Source organism: Cydia splendana, chromosome Z, assembly GCF_910591565.1.
Source record: "Cydia splendana chromosome Z, ilCydSple1.2, whole genome shotgun sequence".
Classification (NCBI taxonomy): Eukaryota; Metazoa; Arthropoda; class Insecta; order Lepidoptera; family Tortricidae; genus Cydia; species Cydia splendana.
The window spans coordinates 17,959,036-17,977,804 of record NC_085987.1 but is presented as its reverse complement, the minus strand read 5'-3'; the positions used below and the strand labels follow the sequence as shown (position 1 = coordinate 17,977,804).

The following is an 18,769-nucleotide window of genomic DNA, read 5'->3' as shown; positions in this document are numbered from 1 at the left end:
AATTGATTGTGTGTCACATTAAAAGTAAAAATATTCAATTTTGTGATTTTATATGAAAAAGTCAGAAAATACATTTTCACCTCTAAATCGGTATTGTTTTTTGCTTAAACTGTCTGTCAGTGTCGTTTTCTAATAGATAAAATTTAAATCTTGAGAGCTCATTGCAATCAATCGTGAAAATGAAATAAAACTTTATTTTCAAGAGATTGGTTAGTATACACATAAATCAGTCGATATCAAAAGTTTCTATTTGCATTACAGAACAAGTCGCAATATTTTTTTAATCTCAGATATATAAGGCATTATTATTTGTAGTCAACTATGTAACTTACTTCAGGAACATAGTTTTTTAGGCGGCTAAACTTAAAACTTCTCTATCGTAAAGTTGCTCATTTCACAACATTATTTTCAAAAAATCATATCTCTGTAACTACGCAACCTAGAAGGTTGATCTTTTGTGTTATCGATAGCTTATTTATTGTAGATTACTGGGGTATGCATAACTCCATACCCGCCATAAGGTACCTTTGACCGTGGGACGTCACATATATAGTCCGTCGACGTCCATCCGCCCACAAAAGTCAAAATTCATATGAAAATATGAACCACATAAGGCGATGGCGCATATTGTTGCTGCCAAGTTGGTGCAAACTTGGCTTAGACTAAATTATGCTAAAAAATATGCCAGATGCTAAATGGAAAATTTTGATGCCAAAGTGAGTGAAATTAAGCCATATCTGGCATCATTTATGCCAAGTTGGCAACACTGTCAAGAACCGGAATCCGGATCCGGAGCGAAGGGTCGGAAGAACAGCATGTTCGGAAACGTAATACAAACTCCGGTATTTTTTTGTTTTGACAGGTAACCAAAAAAGTTAACTTTCTTTTTACATTATATGATTTCTTTTTAATGGGAACTTCATAAACCATTTTCGTTAGGCCACGCTTTCTTTGTTCCGTGGTTTAAACGGAGGCAAAGAGCGGAAACAATGATTGACGATTTTAGGTAATTGAACGTATCTGCTGAAAGCCCGCCGCGATTTTCAAAATTTCGTTAGGGTTACACTAGACCAAGAGAAATCTGCAACGATTTTGATAGCACACGCAGTGTAAGTGTTATTAATACGTCATAATTTCATAGAAGTTTGACATTTAAAATAACACTTGCACTGCGTGTGCTATCAAAATCGTTGCATACTTACTTGAATTTTATTGCAGACGAAATTTTGAATTACAGGTTTGAATGCAGTAATTGTTTCTTTAAAAAAAATAAAGAATATTTCATTTAAATAAAAGGTTTTAATGGTTTTAAGACACTTTCCCACCTGGCCCATAATTTTTTTCCATCCTGTATAATAACAATGCTTTCTCTAGTTTCTAATCATCCGACTCTGCCCCATTTCGGTTTAACCAGTAGGTAACCATCGTAGTAACAGCATATGATTAACAGCACTGTTTTCGACGATTTCTTATATCACCTGTTTGTAATGAAACCGGTTTTTTAATATTACGGGTTATTCCCACTAGTTACCACCAAGTTCTTACCAGTGATAACTACTGGGAATTTTTATTCCCAGTAGTTACCACCAAAATATTGTTAGAATTCAATACTAATAACAACAGTATAAATAGTATAAAATAAATGTAGCGTGCTGTAATAAATAATTATGTGTCAGTTAGTGATTCAGTAAACTGCTTTAAAAGTGATCAAAAATATTAAAACAGTTTTACCGGTATAAGTGTAAAAACTAAAATAGAAGAGTCTCATTCTAGTTAGTTAAGTAAATTAACTTATTATCCGGCTTAAATTTATCATGATACCTAACAAATAGTACCTGATGCCAGTGATGCCCCTCTGGTAGAGTGTTATTACCATCCCGCTAGCGTGGGTGATTAAGCAATCGAGCCAACCAGCGTAACATGACCGAGCGATGTACTACCCGAGCGTAATTGGAACGCGAGCCTATGCTGGTTAGTCCGAGCAGTCAGCCCATCCGAAGCGCGCCCTAAGCGGTTTTAATAACAACCATGCCCTGTAGTTATTTATATAGCCTGACTACAAATTATGAATACCTACATATTCCAGCTCTGCGTCGTGTTATAATAGAACGAAATGAAGTAGCTGTAAATAATAAAACGAAATCAGTTCTGTCGATTTTTGACTGATTTGTTTGTTCGTTTGTATAAATATGTAATTCAATTTACAGTTATGTAATAAGATAAATTTAATCCGGATAATAAGTTAATTTCTACTTAACTATAATGAGACTCTTCTATTTTAGTTTTTACACTTATACCGGTAAAACTGTTTTAATATTTTTGATCACTTTTAGAGCAGTTTATTGAATCACTAACTGACACATAATTATTTGTTACAGCACGCTACATTTATACTATACTATTTATACTGTTTTTATTAGTATTGAATTCTAACAATATTTTGGTGGTAACTACTGGGGAAAAAAATTCCCACCTTTTACCAGTGGTAACTACTGGGAATAAAAATTCCCAGTAGTTACCACCAAGCCGAGTCGGTGGTAACTAGTGGGATTTTTTATTCCCAGTAGTTACCAGTGGTAAAAGGTGGGAAAAAAATTCCCAGTAGTTACCACTGGTAAGAACTTGGTGGTAACTAGTGGGAATAACCCAATATTACACACATGTAGACATTCGTGCTCGACGTATTTAAATAGCTGGAGGTCAGTTTATACAGCTTCACCCGTGCTGGTACGAACAGTGTTTATTTAATTAAGTAGTTTCGCCGCCGCTTCAAGTTGCCGCGTTCGTCGGATCAATAGGTACATAATTATGTATCGCGGTGTTTTAAACATTCCCAAAACTTTTAGATAGTTGACATTCCGATCGTCTAAACAACGGTGATAGTGGAAATTTTACCGAAATTAATACTTTTTCGAAGCGGATCTAAGCTATGGATTACTTAAGCGGGTGGTGCAAGAGTGCCCGGAGGCTCGATGGGATGACGGCTATCGTGACGGGCAGTAACACGGGCATCGGCAAAGAAACGGCTCTAGATTTATATTTGAGAGGTAAGTACGTCATAATTCTTAATCGTCTCTTTTTAAAGTTTTAACGCGAAAGGAATGCACGCTGACCTTACGTTGTTGGTGCGCAATTACGTTTTGATTTTGACGCACGCCAATTGTGTAATGTGTATTTATGACGGGCACACTACGAATAGAATTAAAATTATAGGTATTACGTACGTCTACGTAGGTTTACAGGTCATATTGACAAGAAAATAGTAACGTAGTTCTAATCTCTAATCTTATAAGTAAGAGTTATTAGGATAGGAGATATTAACAAGTTACTATTCTTAAAACTGGCGTTATATGTAAGTAATAGCTATGTGACGAGCTGTCATTAAAACAAGTTGAATTTGGCTCAATGTAGTCGGACAAAAGTAAGATCTAGAAAGGAAACAAGGATGCATCGAGCATGAAAGGGAATGTTAACGAATATAAATAGGTATACTTATTCGACTTAAACCGTCCTATATATATCCGTAACGGCCCAATATTACGTGTCTTTTAGACTTACCTATCATGCTATCTCAATGATTATTACTTATTAGTAATACAGCCTAGTATTCTAGGTAGGTACCTACCTCATAACTCATAATAAGCTTATAAGTCATAATCATAACACAAATAATTACTTATTTACTAGTAATAATCAGTACGGTACCTACGTAGCTTATCTAAATTGAAATCTAGATTGAATGCTGTTGAATGTAGTAGGCATTTAACATTATTAATACGATTTTTAAGTAATACCTACTAATATTATCTAACTTTATTTCGCAGGCTGTCGCGTTATTATGGCATGTCGCGATACAAACAAAGCTAACGTGGCCAAAACCGAAATTGAATCATTACATAATTGTAATGAAGGAAAAGGAAGTCTGATTGTTCGAAAACTGGACGTCTCCAGCCTGAGCTCCGTGCGCGAGTTCGTATCACTGATGTTAGCCGAGGAGACAAAGATTGAGATCCTAGTGAATAATGCTGGAGTTATGATGGCACCACGGGGTATCACCGATGACGGCTTCGAAACGCACATGGCGACGAACCACTTTGGCCATGCTCTCCTGACGCTTCTCTTGCTACCAATGCTTGCTAATTGTAGCCACGCCAGGGTGGTCAACGTTTCATCAATGGTACATCACCGTAAGAATTGGATTGTTGATTGATATAATGTAGTATACCCTATAATGGACGTGGAACCGGTAATGGGACAAAAACAACAAATCCTCTAAAATAAGTATCTATAAGTAGTTTATAAACACTGGCTATATTTTATCATAAATAAGAGTCCTAGAGCTGTTTCAGTTTGAATTTTTAATAAATTCGGTTACTTTTTGAGAAATTGGCGTCAACCCAAAAGTTGTCGTGTCATCGAAAAAAAATACCACTAAGAATTCTTAACAACTTCGCTAAAAGAGGTGAGTTAATCTATAAAATTTTAATTAATTAATACTTGATGAAAACTAGAAAGTGTTTTGTTAATTGCATTTACCATGAGATAATTAAGGTATACAACAAACTATGTTGTGACTCCACAGATGTAAAAAAATAGTGGTATTTGGCCCAATCCCATTATAGGAGCTGTAAAACTGTATACCTCCTATGATGGGACAATTTACATAATGATGCTTGCCGTGCCATTATTTCATGTTTAAACAATACAGAAGTATAATGTAGTTACGAAATATGTCAACCAGGAGGTATGCTCGGACCTCGGATAAATTAATATCGTTTTTCCAAACTTTTATTTAACTTGCCCTGTTAGTTAGCGTGGGTCAAATCTTGGTAGCTAAATTTGACCCACTTTCCGATTTCCGATTGAGTTGAAATTTTGTATACGTAATTAAGTATGCAAATCGGATGATAATGCAATATTATGATAACATGGACCTGATGGAGACAGGAGGTGGCCATGGGAACTCTTCGATAAACGCTGACTAATTGTGTTTGGGTATATTAGAATTGTCTCGATGGGTCTAATACAATAATAATTGTCTGTGGAAAGAAAAATACATTCAACGATAAAAGCCAAATTATACCAAAAATTGATTTTTTTGCCATAACTTATTCCCTATTTCAATATTTTATACTGATAGAGCAATGTCCATTATAGGGGGCCCATTACTGGATCCACGGCCATTACCGGGGTTCCATTACTGGAGCTTTGGTGTCCATGACTGGAGAAAAAAAACTAGTGTCCGACCGAAACATGTTTTTTGGCCGAAACCGAAACCGAAACCGAATGTTCGGCTTTGGCTCTAGTTTCGGCCGAAACCGAAACCGAAACCGAAACTTTTCTAGACTTCTTAAAATCGTTGAAAAAATGACATAAAACCGCTTTTACACACATATTATGGGGCTGTCAATACCCAAATGTCCTTGAGATTGATGTTAATTAAGCAGTTTTGTAAGAAAATTACTTGAGTTAGACCAAGATAATTCTGCAAAGATTTTGATAACACACGCAATGCAAGTGTTATTTTAAACGTCAAAACTTCTATGAAATTATGACGTATAAATAACATTTGCACTAGTTGCACTGCGTATGCTATCGAAATCATTGCAGAATTTTATTGGGCTAACTCTATTCATTCACCAGTCAAGCTAACATGTAGATACAGGGTCAACCATAAAACCAACCAAAAACGCGAGCGCAGCGAGCGCGAAATTTTTTGTTAACAATATCGCAAGGCCGGGTACCGATCTTCATCTGGGCCTAAAAGTCCGAAGTGCCCCAGTGAGGCGAACTTTCATGCGAAGTCAAAGCCGTTTTTCAGGTTTCAGGATAAGTAGTTGAGCACATACTCCAACCAATGTCCATTGTATTAAAAAGCGAGATCGCAGGCCGGGCAAGGCTCAGCGAGGCCAAAGGATAAGCTGAAGTAGAGGACACGTGGAACACAATTAACACAAACCAATGGTAAATTGAGGTAAAAAGTGAGGTGAGGCTAAGGTCGCGTATTCGTATGAAAAACTGTACTGGGAACATTTTTAAGGGATTTTTCTTCGTTTTAATCAATAGTCAGCTGTTCAGCCTCGCAAAATATTAACTATTGAGAAAATCAACTTTGCGGCACTAGTTGAGCGTAGCCTAGCTTTAGCCTCGCTTAAAATTTGCCATTAGAGGTAGATAGGAAAATGACTGAATAAGTGAGTGAATAAGAGCGAAAAAGACTAGATATTTGATTACTATTTGCTTTTCGGTGAAGGAAAAACATCGTGAGAAAGCCGGACTAGTCCCGATAAGGCCTAGTTTACTCTCTGAGTCTCTGGGTTAGAAGGTCAGTCTAATGGCAGTCGCTTTCGTAACAACTAGTGCCTACACCAATTCTTGGGATTAGTTGTCTATTGGACCCCAGGTTCCCATTCCCATTGCCACGGCTCGGCAAAAATTCCGGGATTACGCGAGGAAGATGATGAGTTTTCTTATTATTCTCTTGCCCAGGGCCCAGTAACATGCGACAGTGCTATCTCATTCACTCCGATACAATTAGACAGTGTGCGCGTTATAGGTATTGACAGCCTCTTAAGACTGCGTCGACCGTCCAGTGGCGCCCTCATTACTGGAATTGTGTTTTATAATAAACCAATTAATTTCTGTACATATACATTAATCAGTATTCATATATGTAAGTATTAATATTGTTGTCCTACTTATTCCCCAACTTTTGGTCTTTGTCCGAAGTACCATTTCGTAAGTTTCGGCCCGGCCGAAAGGTTCGGCCGTTTTTTGGCCGAAACCGAAACTACAGCCGAAACATGATTTTTTGGCCGAAACTGGCCGAAACCGAAACCGAAACCGAACCTTCGGTCGGACACTAAAAAAAACATGTTTTAATTTGTTAAGTATGTGGAAACTCATTGCAGTATCTTCGATACAACACGCCTGAAACATGAAAGATGGATAGGACATTCATCTTGTAACACGCTAAGCGGTAGACCATTTACATGTATCAGGGAAATATCACAAATACACCAAATTTCCTTTATAAATGTCCCATGAGGTGCTGTTACATTATTGCTCTCATATGTCACATGTATACCTAGTACCTATACCTACTCAGTGTACCTAACCGTTGCTTGTAGATAAATCAAAGATCAAATTAGATTGCCGCCCAACGACTCTTCATTAGGTAACATGAAACAGGCATCTCTTCGATTAGTGTAGTTTTATTATTCTTTTATGTTAGGTTCATCAATATCTAAGTCATACACCAAACTTACAATAAAAAGTAACCTAAAATTAAAACTACCTGCAAAATTAAAACTAAACCTAAAAAAGAAAACAACCTAAAAATCTATATCTAAAGAAGGCCCCTGGGGCATAGTGCCAAGGATGCTGGCAGCATTTCCTCGCTGAATCGCAACGCTTATTCGTTGAGCGAGGAAGATGCCAGCTTTTTTGTCCCCAGTGACCTCAACCAGCCTTTTGGGAAAATTTATAAACAGACTCTGAGCTCCCGGGCCCCACGGACCGAGGGTCTCGACACCGAATGGAACAAATTTGTAATTGTCGTCGAGACCCCCGTATTTCCGCCTTTTGAGGGCAGCTTCGGCAGCGGCACCCGCTTTCTTAGTAGTACCGTGAAGATGAGACGGTGCCAAAGGTGTGTCCACACAGGTCGCGTCCCACACCAACACTCGTCCTATCCTCCACGGAATCAGTGACTTACCATCCGGTCTCTTGCCATTGTCCCGGGCTATACCGGCCGGCTCGAGTATCGCTGGCACGTTGACGGTGACAAGAGACCGGCGGATAATGTCATTGAGCGCGGCGTGACGTGACAAACGCCCCGCGCTTCGCTGGCAAGACAGACCATGACGCCCCAGCTGGTCCACATCACTCCCACAGTGGCATTTATACGGTGCACAGATTAAAACCCCCAGGCGCAGCCCAATTGCCACACGGAGGGTGTTTCCATCTAAATGAGTGCCAGTATTGGGCGAGGGATATGCGTTGAGATGCGATGCGATGCGCACCCAACTGCGATCAAACGGGCGCGTTCAGCTCCTTCACTGTTATCTAAACATGTGTTGTATGTTAATTTCGATAAAGCATCATCCCAGCTCCTCTGTGATTTTAGATTATATGGAGGGTCGTTTCCCGGGCAGGCAGACAACCAGGCATTTCTAGCATGGCCCAAGCCTGTGATCTCATAGTTTGTGGGTAAAATTTCCTACAGCAGAGCTGTGGACAGACGATAGAAATGCCGGCAGTGATACGCTAGAAATTCTGCGCAACCCCAGCCCGCCGTATCGAACGGGTAACGATGCTTGTAACCACGATTGATCGGATAGATTTAAATTGAGAATACGCTCTAAGGTAGTCTGGACCATGATGTCTATAGGTAGGAGCAAATTTAGATGTTTCCAGAAAGGGCTGCAGCCAGTGCCGGATTAAGATATTTTGATGCCCTAAGCATTTCTAGACCATGGTGCCCCCTCTCCGTAGGGTCATCGAGATTACATTGAATTTTTTGGTAAGTTGAGTGACGTTCATTGCCGCATTACAGCTGAGAATGGAAATCAGTCACATCATTTTATCACGAAAATTGACAGTGCTGCAGTAGTAACGTTGCAACAGAGTAATGTTGCTGCAGTCGCCACCCAAATGTCACCTTTATCATATCTTAGAAGGTTAATAAAAACGCGAGCGAAGCGAGCGTGAAAATTTCTCGATATAAAAACGTAATTTGATAGAGTTGTACATTTTTACTTTTAGTATGGAAATCAGTCACATCATTTTATTACGAAAATTGACAGTGATGCAGCAGTAACGTTGCAACAGAGTAATGCTGCTGCAATCGCCACCCGAATGTCACCTTTATCATATCTTAGAAAGTAATTGAAAACGCGAGCGAAGCAAGCGCGAAAATTTTTCGATATAAAAACGCAATTTGATAGACAGTTGAACATTTTTACTTTTATAGTATGGGAATCAGTCACATCATTTTATCACGAAAATTTACAGTGCTGCAGCAGTAACCTTACAACAGAGTAATGCTACTGCAGTCGCCACCCGAATGTCACCTTTATCATATCTTATAATGTTATTGTAAACGCGAGCGAAGCGAGCGCGAAAATTTTTCGATATAAAAAATGCAATTTGATAGACAGTTGTACATTTTTCCTTTTAGTTCCAACCAGGCGCGAATCCAGGATTTCATACAGAGAAGGGATGGGACAGTTTTCTATCGGCCTAGCTTCGCATAGGGCTCGATATTTAAGGGTTTCAGCGAGGTTGTTTTCATACAGAAAAGATGCAAGAAAGCAGAGCTTGGAATTGACCAAGTGAATGTGAAGTGTGAGCAAGGCAGAAGGCCCAACTGCGAAAGAAGAAAGCTTAGATTTGGATCCACGCCCAAGTGTAATTACCTAAGGCAGTTGATCAACTTTGCCATAAGGCAGAAGACCTCGCATAAGACCTTACGCCACACTGCAAAAGAGTGGCTTGAAATCGAATCTATGCATGTAATCACGACTCTTCTATTGCTCGCTCTTTGGCTTCACTCGAAAGCGCTACTTGATAGGATGTTTATTAGTTTTAGGCTTTCACGGGGCCCCTAATAACACTTTGACAGTTAGGTCTCAGGATCGCGGCTAAGGAGCAACTCGGCTTGGCCGACAAATCTGGCGAGCAAGAGAGCAAAATTCGCTATAAAATCGGTAACCTATGTCGAAAAACTCGGCTGGCCGCAAGCCCGAAAGCAAGATTTTTTCCATGACTTTAAGGGCCTCCGCGTAAGGTCAAATCGAGACGGGTTGTTAGTAAGCGTTGTGAATTACCGATTGTTTCCCAAAGAATTACGCGCCATTAGTTTTGCAAATTAGCTTTTGGACAGCTAAAAAAATCGTGTGGTAAAAACGATGTGTCTGTCCCTAATTTTAAAATTTGTTCACCTTTTTCAACCTGGCATTTTGGTGCCCCCCCTGAACGTGGTGCCCTAAGCACGTGCTTGTTTTGCTTATTGGTTAATCCGGCACTGGCTGCAGCGAAGCACATACATTAATTTTGGAACAAAAAGGCAAAATTTAAGAATGATGAGGGCTGAATGGGGGCTGATTTCTAGAAGACGGGCGGCGTAATTTTGAAATTTAGAAACGGAGTTACTGGTAAAAGTTGGAAAATAATTGTCAAAAATTTGAGTCCCCAGGAGGCTAAGGGATTCTCTCGTGACAGTGGTAACATTAGGTGTTAAAGCATTGAATTTCTCTGTTACGTCCTAATGGTTTAGAGACGCATCGTGAATGTAAAGTTCACATTTATTACAGTTCAGATCTAGACCTATGGACTCGAACTTGGACTTGAGGACGGAGATATCCGAAAGGACTGTTTCCAACTTGCCTCCTAAGGTTCCATGGTCCAAGTACCAGACATTAAAATCAGAAGATAAATTTTGAATGATGGGGTTGATTGCTAAACAAAAGATAGCCGGCCCCAAGGGATCACCCTGCTGGCATCCAACCTCTGAAGAAATTTCATGACTGCGGTACATTAATTTGGAAGGATCAGCGTAGCAATGAAGAAGGTAATTATAAAGCTCTGGGGTGTTATTCCTGATTTCCGACAGCAGGGTGTCTCTATTCACAGAGTTAAATGCGTTTTTTATGTCAATCTTTAATACAACTTGGGATTGGCCGTTGCTGAGGTATGTGCGAAGCGCGTGAACAGCCGCCTCGCAACCACCTTTTGTACCACAACCTAATTGGACTGGTTCAAACCTATGCTGCAATTTTGAAATAATGTGTCGAACAGAAATTTTTGATGCCAAACGCCTAAACGTCGATCCAACTGCGATCGGTCTCACGCCACCGTCCTTTTTTGTTAGAGCAATTAAAGCGAATGGAGACAATATCTGCATGTACACGGCCACTCAACATAAGATTTATCATGTTGGTTAAAGATGTATAGTAACAGCACCAGTCATGGGACATTTAAGAGGAAATTTGGAGTATTTATGATATTTCCCTTGTACATGTAATTGGTCTTCCGCTTAGCGTGTTAAAAGATGAAAGTCCTATCCGCCTTTCATGTTTTAGGCGTGTTGTATCAAAGATACTGCAATGAGTTTCCACATAATTAACAAATTAAAACTATGCTTTTTTTCTCCAGTCATGGACACCAAAGCTCCAGTAATGGGCCCCCGGTAATGGACGTGGATCCAGTAATGGGCCCCCTATAATGGACATTGCTCTATCAGTATAAAATATTGAAATGGGGAATAAGTTATGGCAAAAAAAACAATTTTGGTATAAGCTTTTATCGCTGAATGTATTTTTCTTTCCACAGCCAATTATTATTGTATTAGATTCATCGAGACAATTCTAATATACCCAAACACAATTAGTTAGGGTTTATTGCGATAAAGTTCCCATGGCCACCTCCTGTCTCCATCATCAGATCAAGTCCATGTTATCATAATATTGCATTATCATCCGATTTGGATACTCAATTACGTACTTACACAAAATTTCAACTGAATCGGAAATCGAAAAGTGGGTCAAATTCAGCAACCAAGATTTGACCCACACTAACTAACAAGGCAAGTTAAATAAAAGTTTGGAAAAACGATATTAATTTATCCTAAGTCGGGTATTCTCGGACTTAGGATAAATGGTTGACCTGGTTGACATATTTCGTAACTACATTTTACTCTGTATTGTTTAAAACATGAAATTATGGCATGGCAAGCATCATTATGTCAATTGTCCCATAGGAGGTATGCAGTTTTACATCTCCTATAATGGGATTGGGCCAAATACCACTATTTTTTTACATCTGTGGAGTCACAACATAGTGTGTTGTATACCTTATCTCATGGTAAATGCAATTAACAAAACACATTCTAGTCTTCATCAAGTATTAATTAATTAAAATTTAATAAATTAACTCACCTCTCTTAGCGAAGTTGTTAAGAATTTGTAGTGATATTTTATTTCAGTGGCACGACAACTTTTGGATTGACGCACATTTCTTAAAAAATAACCGAATTTAATAAAAATTCAAACATAATCAGCTCTAGGACTCTTATTTATGATAAAAATATACGCAGTGTTTATAAACTACTTTTATATACTTATTTTAGAGGAATTGTGTTTTTTGTCCCATTACTGGTTCCGTGTCCATTATAGGGTATACTACTATAATGAGTTTTCTGCCGGCATCACCAACACAGTGCGCTATGAGATCTTTAAGGTGTTGTGGTGAAATTCCATTGAGACCTCCTGTCGAGCCGGTTTTGAAATTGAAAATTGCGTCGACTATATCCTTATCTTCGACTTGGAGGCATTCTTCGATCGCAGTTCGGATCCAGGAAAACCGGCACAGTAGAGGCTGAGGGATGCTTTGACCGCAAGGCTGAGAAGGTTTCGGTAGAATCTGTGGATAATACATATTATGTTATCTATAAGTTACGTGCAGTAGGTAGGTACCTACTTAAATTCTACCTAATATTATCGTGTTGCTCAACGTTGCTCCACTGCGGTGTGGTGTGGAACTGTGGATGCACACTTAGTCCCTCCAAGGCCCTGATGGATTTTTCATCTATTTATAGGCCGTTGTTGGGTTCAATTCCATTGTGCTGAGTGTACTAAAATACCTACTTGTATGTTTCAGGTGCAGAGCTCGATTTCGGTGATATTAATTTTGAGACTACAAAATATGATCCTCTAATGGCGTATTGTCGCAGTAAGGTCGCAAATATATTGTTTGCACGGGCCCTTTCTCAAAAACTGCGGGTAATTATAGATCTTGTATATACCTACCAATATAATTAGCCTAAGTTGTTAAGAAATGTTAATCACTGTTAGTTTTGTGGTAAGCATTAAATTTCAATATAAACTTGGTTTTGGTGTTCATTTCATAAAAACTACGAGTATAAGCGATAAATACTATAATTTAAAAAGGCAAAAAGATGATTCCCATAAAGATTTCATGCTTGCCGTCACAAAACTGACAGCGATTAACTTTTCTTAACTACTCCTACTCACGCTAATCGAGTACAGACCCAAGGTCGTTTCTCAAAAAGTTGGCACCGCCAGGTTAAAATTTGTTTTTAAAAATTTTGCATTTTCGCATTTTTTTATTGGGATCGTTAAAAGGCAACTTAAACTATTAGAAAATGTGGAAGGGAAGCAATTCCTTCAATTAGTTTAGAAGATATAGGCGTTTGAAATTCAGGTGAATGACATCAGGGACAGGTGAAAGATATTTTGTCCCCAGGTTATCGATAGTAGAAGCAGGTTATCGAGAAATAAGAACAAATTCCAATGAAAATACTGACAGGTTATCGAGAGGCACCATTAAGCTGGACTTCCGAGCAAAGCGGCTTTGACGCAACGGCCGCAGCGTCAGAGCCGCTGCGTCAGTGTCGCAGCGTCAACTGACGCAGATTCGCTTCCGAGCGGCGCGACTCCGGCGACAGTCGCAGTTGTTATTCCATACGGTGCAGACGTGATATATGCTGAACTGATCAATTATGAAAATATTATTAGAAGAAGAGGAGGATGACGATCTTTTTCTTCGTTACTTTTATAGTATGGAGCGAAGCCTACCCAACTCAATTTTCAAAAGTAGAAATAGGTGAAGGCACTTATAGCATCTTGAAAAACAAAGCATTTAAACGAGAACGACGACAAATGCAGGAGTTTTTGCCGGTTTAATATTATTTTTTTAGATACTTATTCTAAATGCTGACATAGCCTCAAAACCACGTGGGATCGCAGCGACTGCGCGACAGTGCTTGCGCAGACGTAGCACGGCTCTCTGTCGCTCTATCGCTCTGTCGCCGCGTCAGTGTCGCTGCGTTAGTGTCGCCGGAGCCGCTTTGCTCGGAAGTCTACCTTTAACCTGTGTGTCCGTTGCCGTTAACCTGGTTTCTTGTCATCATTCACCTGAAATGAGTGTCATTCACCTGTCCATCACGTCATTTTCAATGCCTTTTAAAAATAATCGAAAAATGTGTCATTTTCTATAAAAAGGGACCTTATTGTCCACTACGATGATTACAATAGTAGGTTAAAATTTAGGATTCTGACCCACCTCACCTTCGATTCGATTCCCAATTTAACAATAAGTTTCTGTGAATAAGTAAACATTCAATCTTGCTGTCACCCTGGCAGTACCTAGTGGAACTCAGGTTTGGTGCAACATAGGCACATGCAGTTTTGGTCATCCAACTCGTCTTGATGAGCACTTGGGAGAGCAGTACCCAAGATAGAGCTGATGCTGGACCATCGCAGTACCTAGTGGAACTCAGGTTTGGTGCAACATAGGCACACGCTGTTTTGGTCATCCAACACGCCTTGATGAGCACTTAGAAGAGCAGTACCCAAGATAGAGCTGATGCTGAACCCTCGCAGTACCTAGTGGAACTCAGGTTTGGTGCAACATAGACACACGCTGTTTTGGTCATCCAACACGCCTTGATGAGCACTTAGAAGAGCAGTACCCAAGATAGAGCTGATGCTGAACCCTCGCAGTACCTAGTGGAACTCAGGTTTGGTGCAACATAGACACACGCTGTTTTGGTCATTCGACACGTCTTGAAGACTTGCTGGGAGGGCAGTACCTAAGTTAGAGCTGATGCTGAACCCTCGCAGTACCTAGAGGAACTCAGGTTTGGTGCAACATATACACACGCTGTTTTAGTCATCCAACACGTCTTGATGAGCACTTGGAAAAGCGGTACCCAAGATAGAGCTGATGCTGAACCCTCGCAGTACCTACTGGAACTTAGGTTTGGTGCAACATAGACGCACGCTGTTTTGGTCATTCGACACGTCTTGATGAGGACTTGGGAGGGCAGTACCCAAGTTAGAGCTGATGCTGAACCCTCGCAGTACCTAGTGGAACGCAGGTTTGGTGCAACATAGACACACGCTGTTTTGGTCATTCGACACGTCTTGATGAGCACTTGGGAGAGCAGTACCCAAGATAGAGCTGATGCTGAACCCTCGCAGTACCTACTGGAACTCAGGTTTGATGCAACATAGACACATGCTGTTTTGGTCATTCGCATGCCTTTAAGATTTGAGGAGTTCCCTCGATTCCTCATGGATCCCATCATCAGAACTCGAGCTTGACAAAAATGTGGCTTAAAAACTTAACTTGCTTAACAAACATAACGAAGAGGACAAATCGCCAAACGTGAACTATGCGTCGTTGAAGAGTTCCGTTCTGATCTTCATCAGCAGTTCCACTTCATCAAATGTCACTTTTTTGAATGTATTGTATATGCTTGATTTGTAAATAAAAACACAAAAATCACTATATGTATGTCTTGAAGATTTGAGGAGTTCTCTCGATTCTTCATGGATCCCATCATCAGAACTGAGTTTTGACAAAAACATGACCAATTTGTATGCATATACATACAACCAAAAAAATAATTTTCAAAATCGGTCAGGTAAACAAACGTTAAGCATTAAGGTTTCAGATTATCATCATCATTCGCTTGCCCTTGCCCCATTTATTTGGGGTCGACGCAGCATGTCTTTTTCTTTTCATCCATACATCTCTCTCTCGCCCGTCATCTCATCACACAATAAAAGAATTGAGCATGTTTTCATCTTTTTACAAAATATATGTCTAAAAGATAAGGTACCTTTTCCCATGGGACGTCACAAATCTACTTACGACATTAGTGTAACAAAAATTTTTTTTTCATAAAAAACCCAGGGAGGAAAATGGGGTCTATGTTTGTATGGAGAAACAGTTGTCCACTAACGTCTAATATGTTAATAAAATACGGCAATGACGTTAAATTAAGTTAATAATTTGCGTGGTTTTCATAGCTCGGAACATCAGTACCTCACGTTGGGACACGACAGGTTAGCGGATAAACGTACAAACGTAGTTACAATATTTTTTTTTGTAATCAGTATTTATTAAATCTTTTTCAAAGTATTAGGCCTCTGTGTAAAAAGTCTCTCTAAATATGTGTTTAAATTTTATATATAAAAATTATACATAATGAAAAAAAGTTCTAACATTAACCTATTTACAGGTGGCGGTGCCAACTTTTTGAGAAACGACCCACACTATTTTATGAAAACTTCCAGTTACAGCAGTTTTTTGTGATCAGGATCACAACATAGGCAATGTGAGCACATACAGCCTGCACCCCGGCGTCATCAGCACAGAGATTAGTCGGCACTTCAGCGACACGTTCTTCCGTGGCACCACGTGGCTCTTCAACAACGTGTTGTCCTGGTTCTGCAAGTCGCCGCGCTGCGGCGCGCAGACCACCGTCTACTGCGCCGTCGATGAACAGTGCGCTAATCAATCTGGACTTTATTACAGGTTCATATTTTATATTTTATATAATTATTTCCTCCTTCTCAAATTAGAGCTTGTTCTATATGAATTGAAGTTACAACGTTGTCCTAAGAATTGGCGTACGTATAAAAGCTACTGAAGGAAAATTGGGAAAAGTCCGGTTTAGATGTTTCCATCGTTGCAAAACAACTGTGTGCCCTTGTCTTTCGATATGAAAACTGTTTCGCATAATGAGTTCCGTTATTTGCAGTAGCTAAACAGAGACAATTAACTAATAAAGACAGTTTCAAGTTCTATACAAATCAGCGTTAGGTAGTCGTAATATTAGTTATCATTGTTGTTGATGGTGGCGAAGCTAGCTAGGTAGTGTGAACTACCGCGGTTCAGTAAATTTTGTAAGGCGTAAGGGGACAAGCATATTTGTGGTTGGAAAGAAAGGAAAGAAATCACTTGTGCGCCTGCAGGAAGTACTCACAATTGCTTTACGCATAGATTGTGAGTCAAGTGCAATTTGCTCGTGATCTTCCTGCAGGCGCACAAGTGATTGTGTATTTTCATCGCCTGGCACTACTTTTCCCCAAAATAAAACGCCTGGCATTGTTATATTTGAATTAAATACATAATTAGCTATTATATCACACCAAACACAGAGCTCTATAAATTGCACACCTTCAATTGATTTTACAACCATTTTGTTGCCCATCCACTCCCACACCCACCGCTAGACAGCTGCCAGGCGCCCAGATTAATTAATAATGATAGTATGGCATACTAACTAGAGGGATTTCGTTACTCTATAAATCGCATACCTATTTCCGTGAGAACCTGAACCCACATCCTAAAAATGCACATCATATTATTTCTTTTTAGCGACTGTGCGGTAACCGCCTCCTCAAAATATAGCCAAAACTACGCTAACGCTGAACAACTCTGGAAGGTGACCTTAGCAGCTCTCAAGTTACGAGAAGATACCTTGTTCGGCGATGTCGCTCCACAATTTTTATTGAAAACGAGCTCGTAATTAATGGTAGGTAATGCTGGTAAAAGGATCCTGTTAAAATAAGAATAAAATTAATAACGTAGAAAAAAAACATAAGTACCTATTGCGAACGATGTACATACTTCGTACGTAATTCAGCTAGGTAGGTATTACCATCAGTAGTATCACTACCCAGTAGAGAAATAAGCAAGCATAGTGTTCACTCCATACATGACTTTTCTTACTTAATAGTATTATGTTTGTAGGGGAGGTATATGGTAATAAAACTTATTGCCAATAAGTTTAAAACTTGCTTAAAACCTATATATGGGGGTTTTCGGGGGCGATAAATCGATATAGCTAGGTCTTATTTCTGGGGAAACGCGCATTTTTGAGTTTTTATATGTTTTCCGAGCAAATAAGCTCGGTCGCCCAGATATTACTTATTATTCTTATTAAGCTTAAATCAAATAAGTTTCCGCAAAGCTCGGTTTAAACTTCTTATTAATTAATCGTTTTTAGGGTTCCGTACCCAAAGGGTAAAAACGGGACCCAATTACCAAGACTCCGCTGTCCGTCTGTCTGTCACCGGGCTGTATCTCAAGAACCGTGATAGCTAGACTGTTGAAATTTTCACAGATGATGTATTTCTGTTGCCGCTATAACAACAAATACTAAAAACAGAATATAATAAATATGTAAGGGGGGCTCCCATACAACAAACGTGACTTTTTTTGCGTAATGGTACGGAACCCTTCGTGTGCGAGTTTGACTCGCACTCGGCCGGTTTTTTTTATCTCTGTATGGAGTGTGCACTCTATGCTTAGGTACTTATTTCTCTAATGCTATCTAATATTACCTATAAATAAGTAAAATTGTAATAACTTTGTATATCGGGTGGAACAGAACGAAGGACTTTTACGTAAACTGGGAATTGTTCAGACTACGTACTTTATTTTTCACTTATTAATCACGTTAATATTTCTAACCGTTTTTGAGATACAGTTTGTTAAACATTAGTGCGAAAATCTGTATGTTTTAACCCTAGCAAGTAGATCGTATGAATGACATAACATGTGTCAATTGAAAATGTAAATAACTTTGTAGGGTTGTCAGTGATATAAAAATATTTCATTTTAATGATTTTGTTTTACTATTAAATCCAGCTTTACGATTATAATAACTCGATTGTAGATCACTTAGATAACACTATCCTTTCAGCTCAGTCTCTAGAAATGTTCCACCCTGTATATGGCTGTATGTAAGTGTAAGTATTTGTTGTGCCACCATTTGTAATAAAAATAAATCGGGTGTCTTCTCTTCTTGGTTTTCTTTTTATTAATTAGTAATAACTTATTATAGCCATAAAACAAGTAACTGGGCCGGTTTTTATTATTTTCGATTCTTTTTGTTCTTTAAATTTTGATAAAATTTGGTAAGTTTGAAGAGCTCTCCATTCTGGGTAAT

At 39.1% G+C, this 18,769-nt stretch overlaps 1 protein-coding gene across 1 annotated transcript; it reads left to right on the top strand.

Moving 5' to 3' along the window:
* Positions 1-2,740: 2,740 nt before the first annotated feature.
* LOC134804266 (retinol dehydrogenase 11-like) lies at positions 2,741-18,543 on the top strand. The gene is made up of 5 exons (XM_063777239.1): positions 2,741-3,047; positions 3,825-4,187; positions 12,661-12,782; positions 16,130-16,347; positions 17,194-18,543. Exons 1-5 carry the CDS (start codon positions 2,930-2,932, stop codon positions 17,342-17,344), a joined length of 972 nt encoding a protein of 323 aa, XP_063633309.1. The 5' UTR covers positions 2,741-2,929; the 3' UTR covers positions 17,345-18,543.
* Positions 18,544-18,769: the final 226 nt, after the last annotated feature.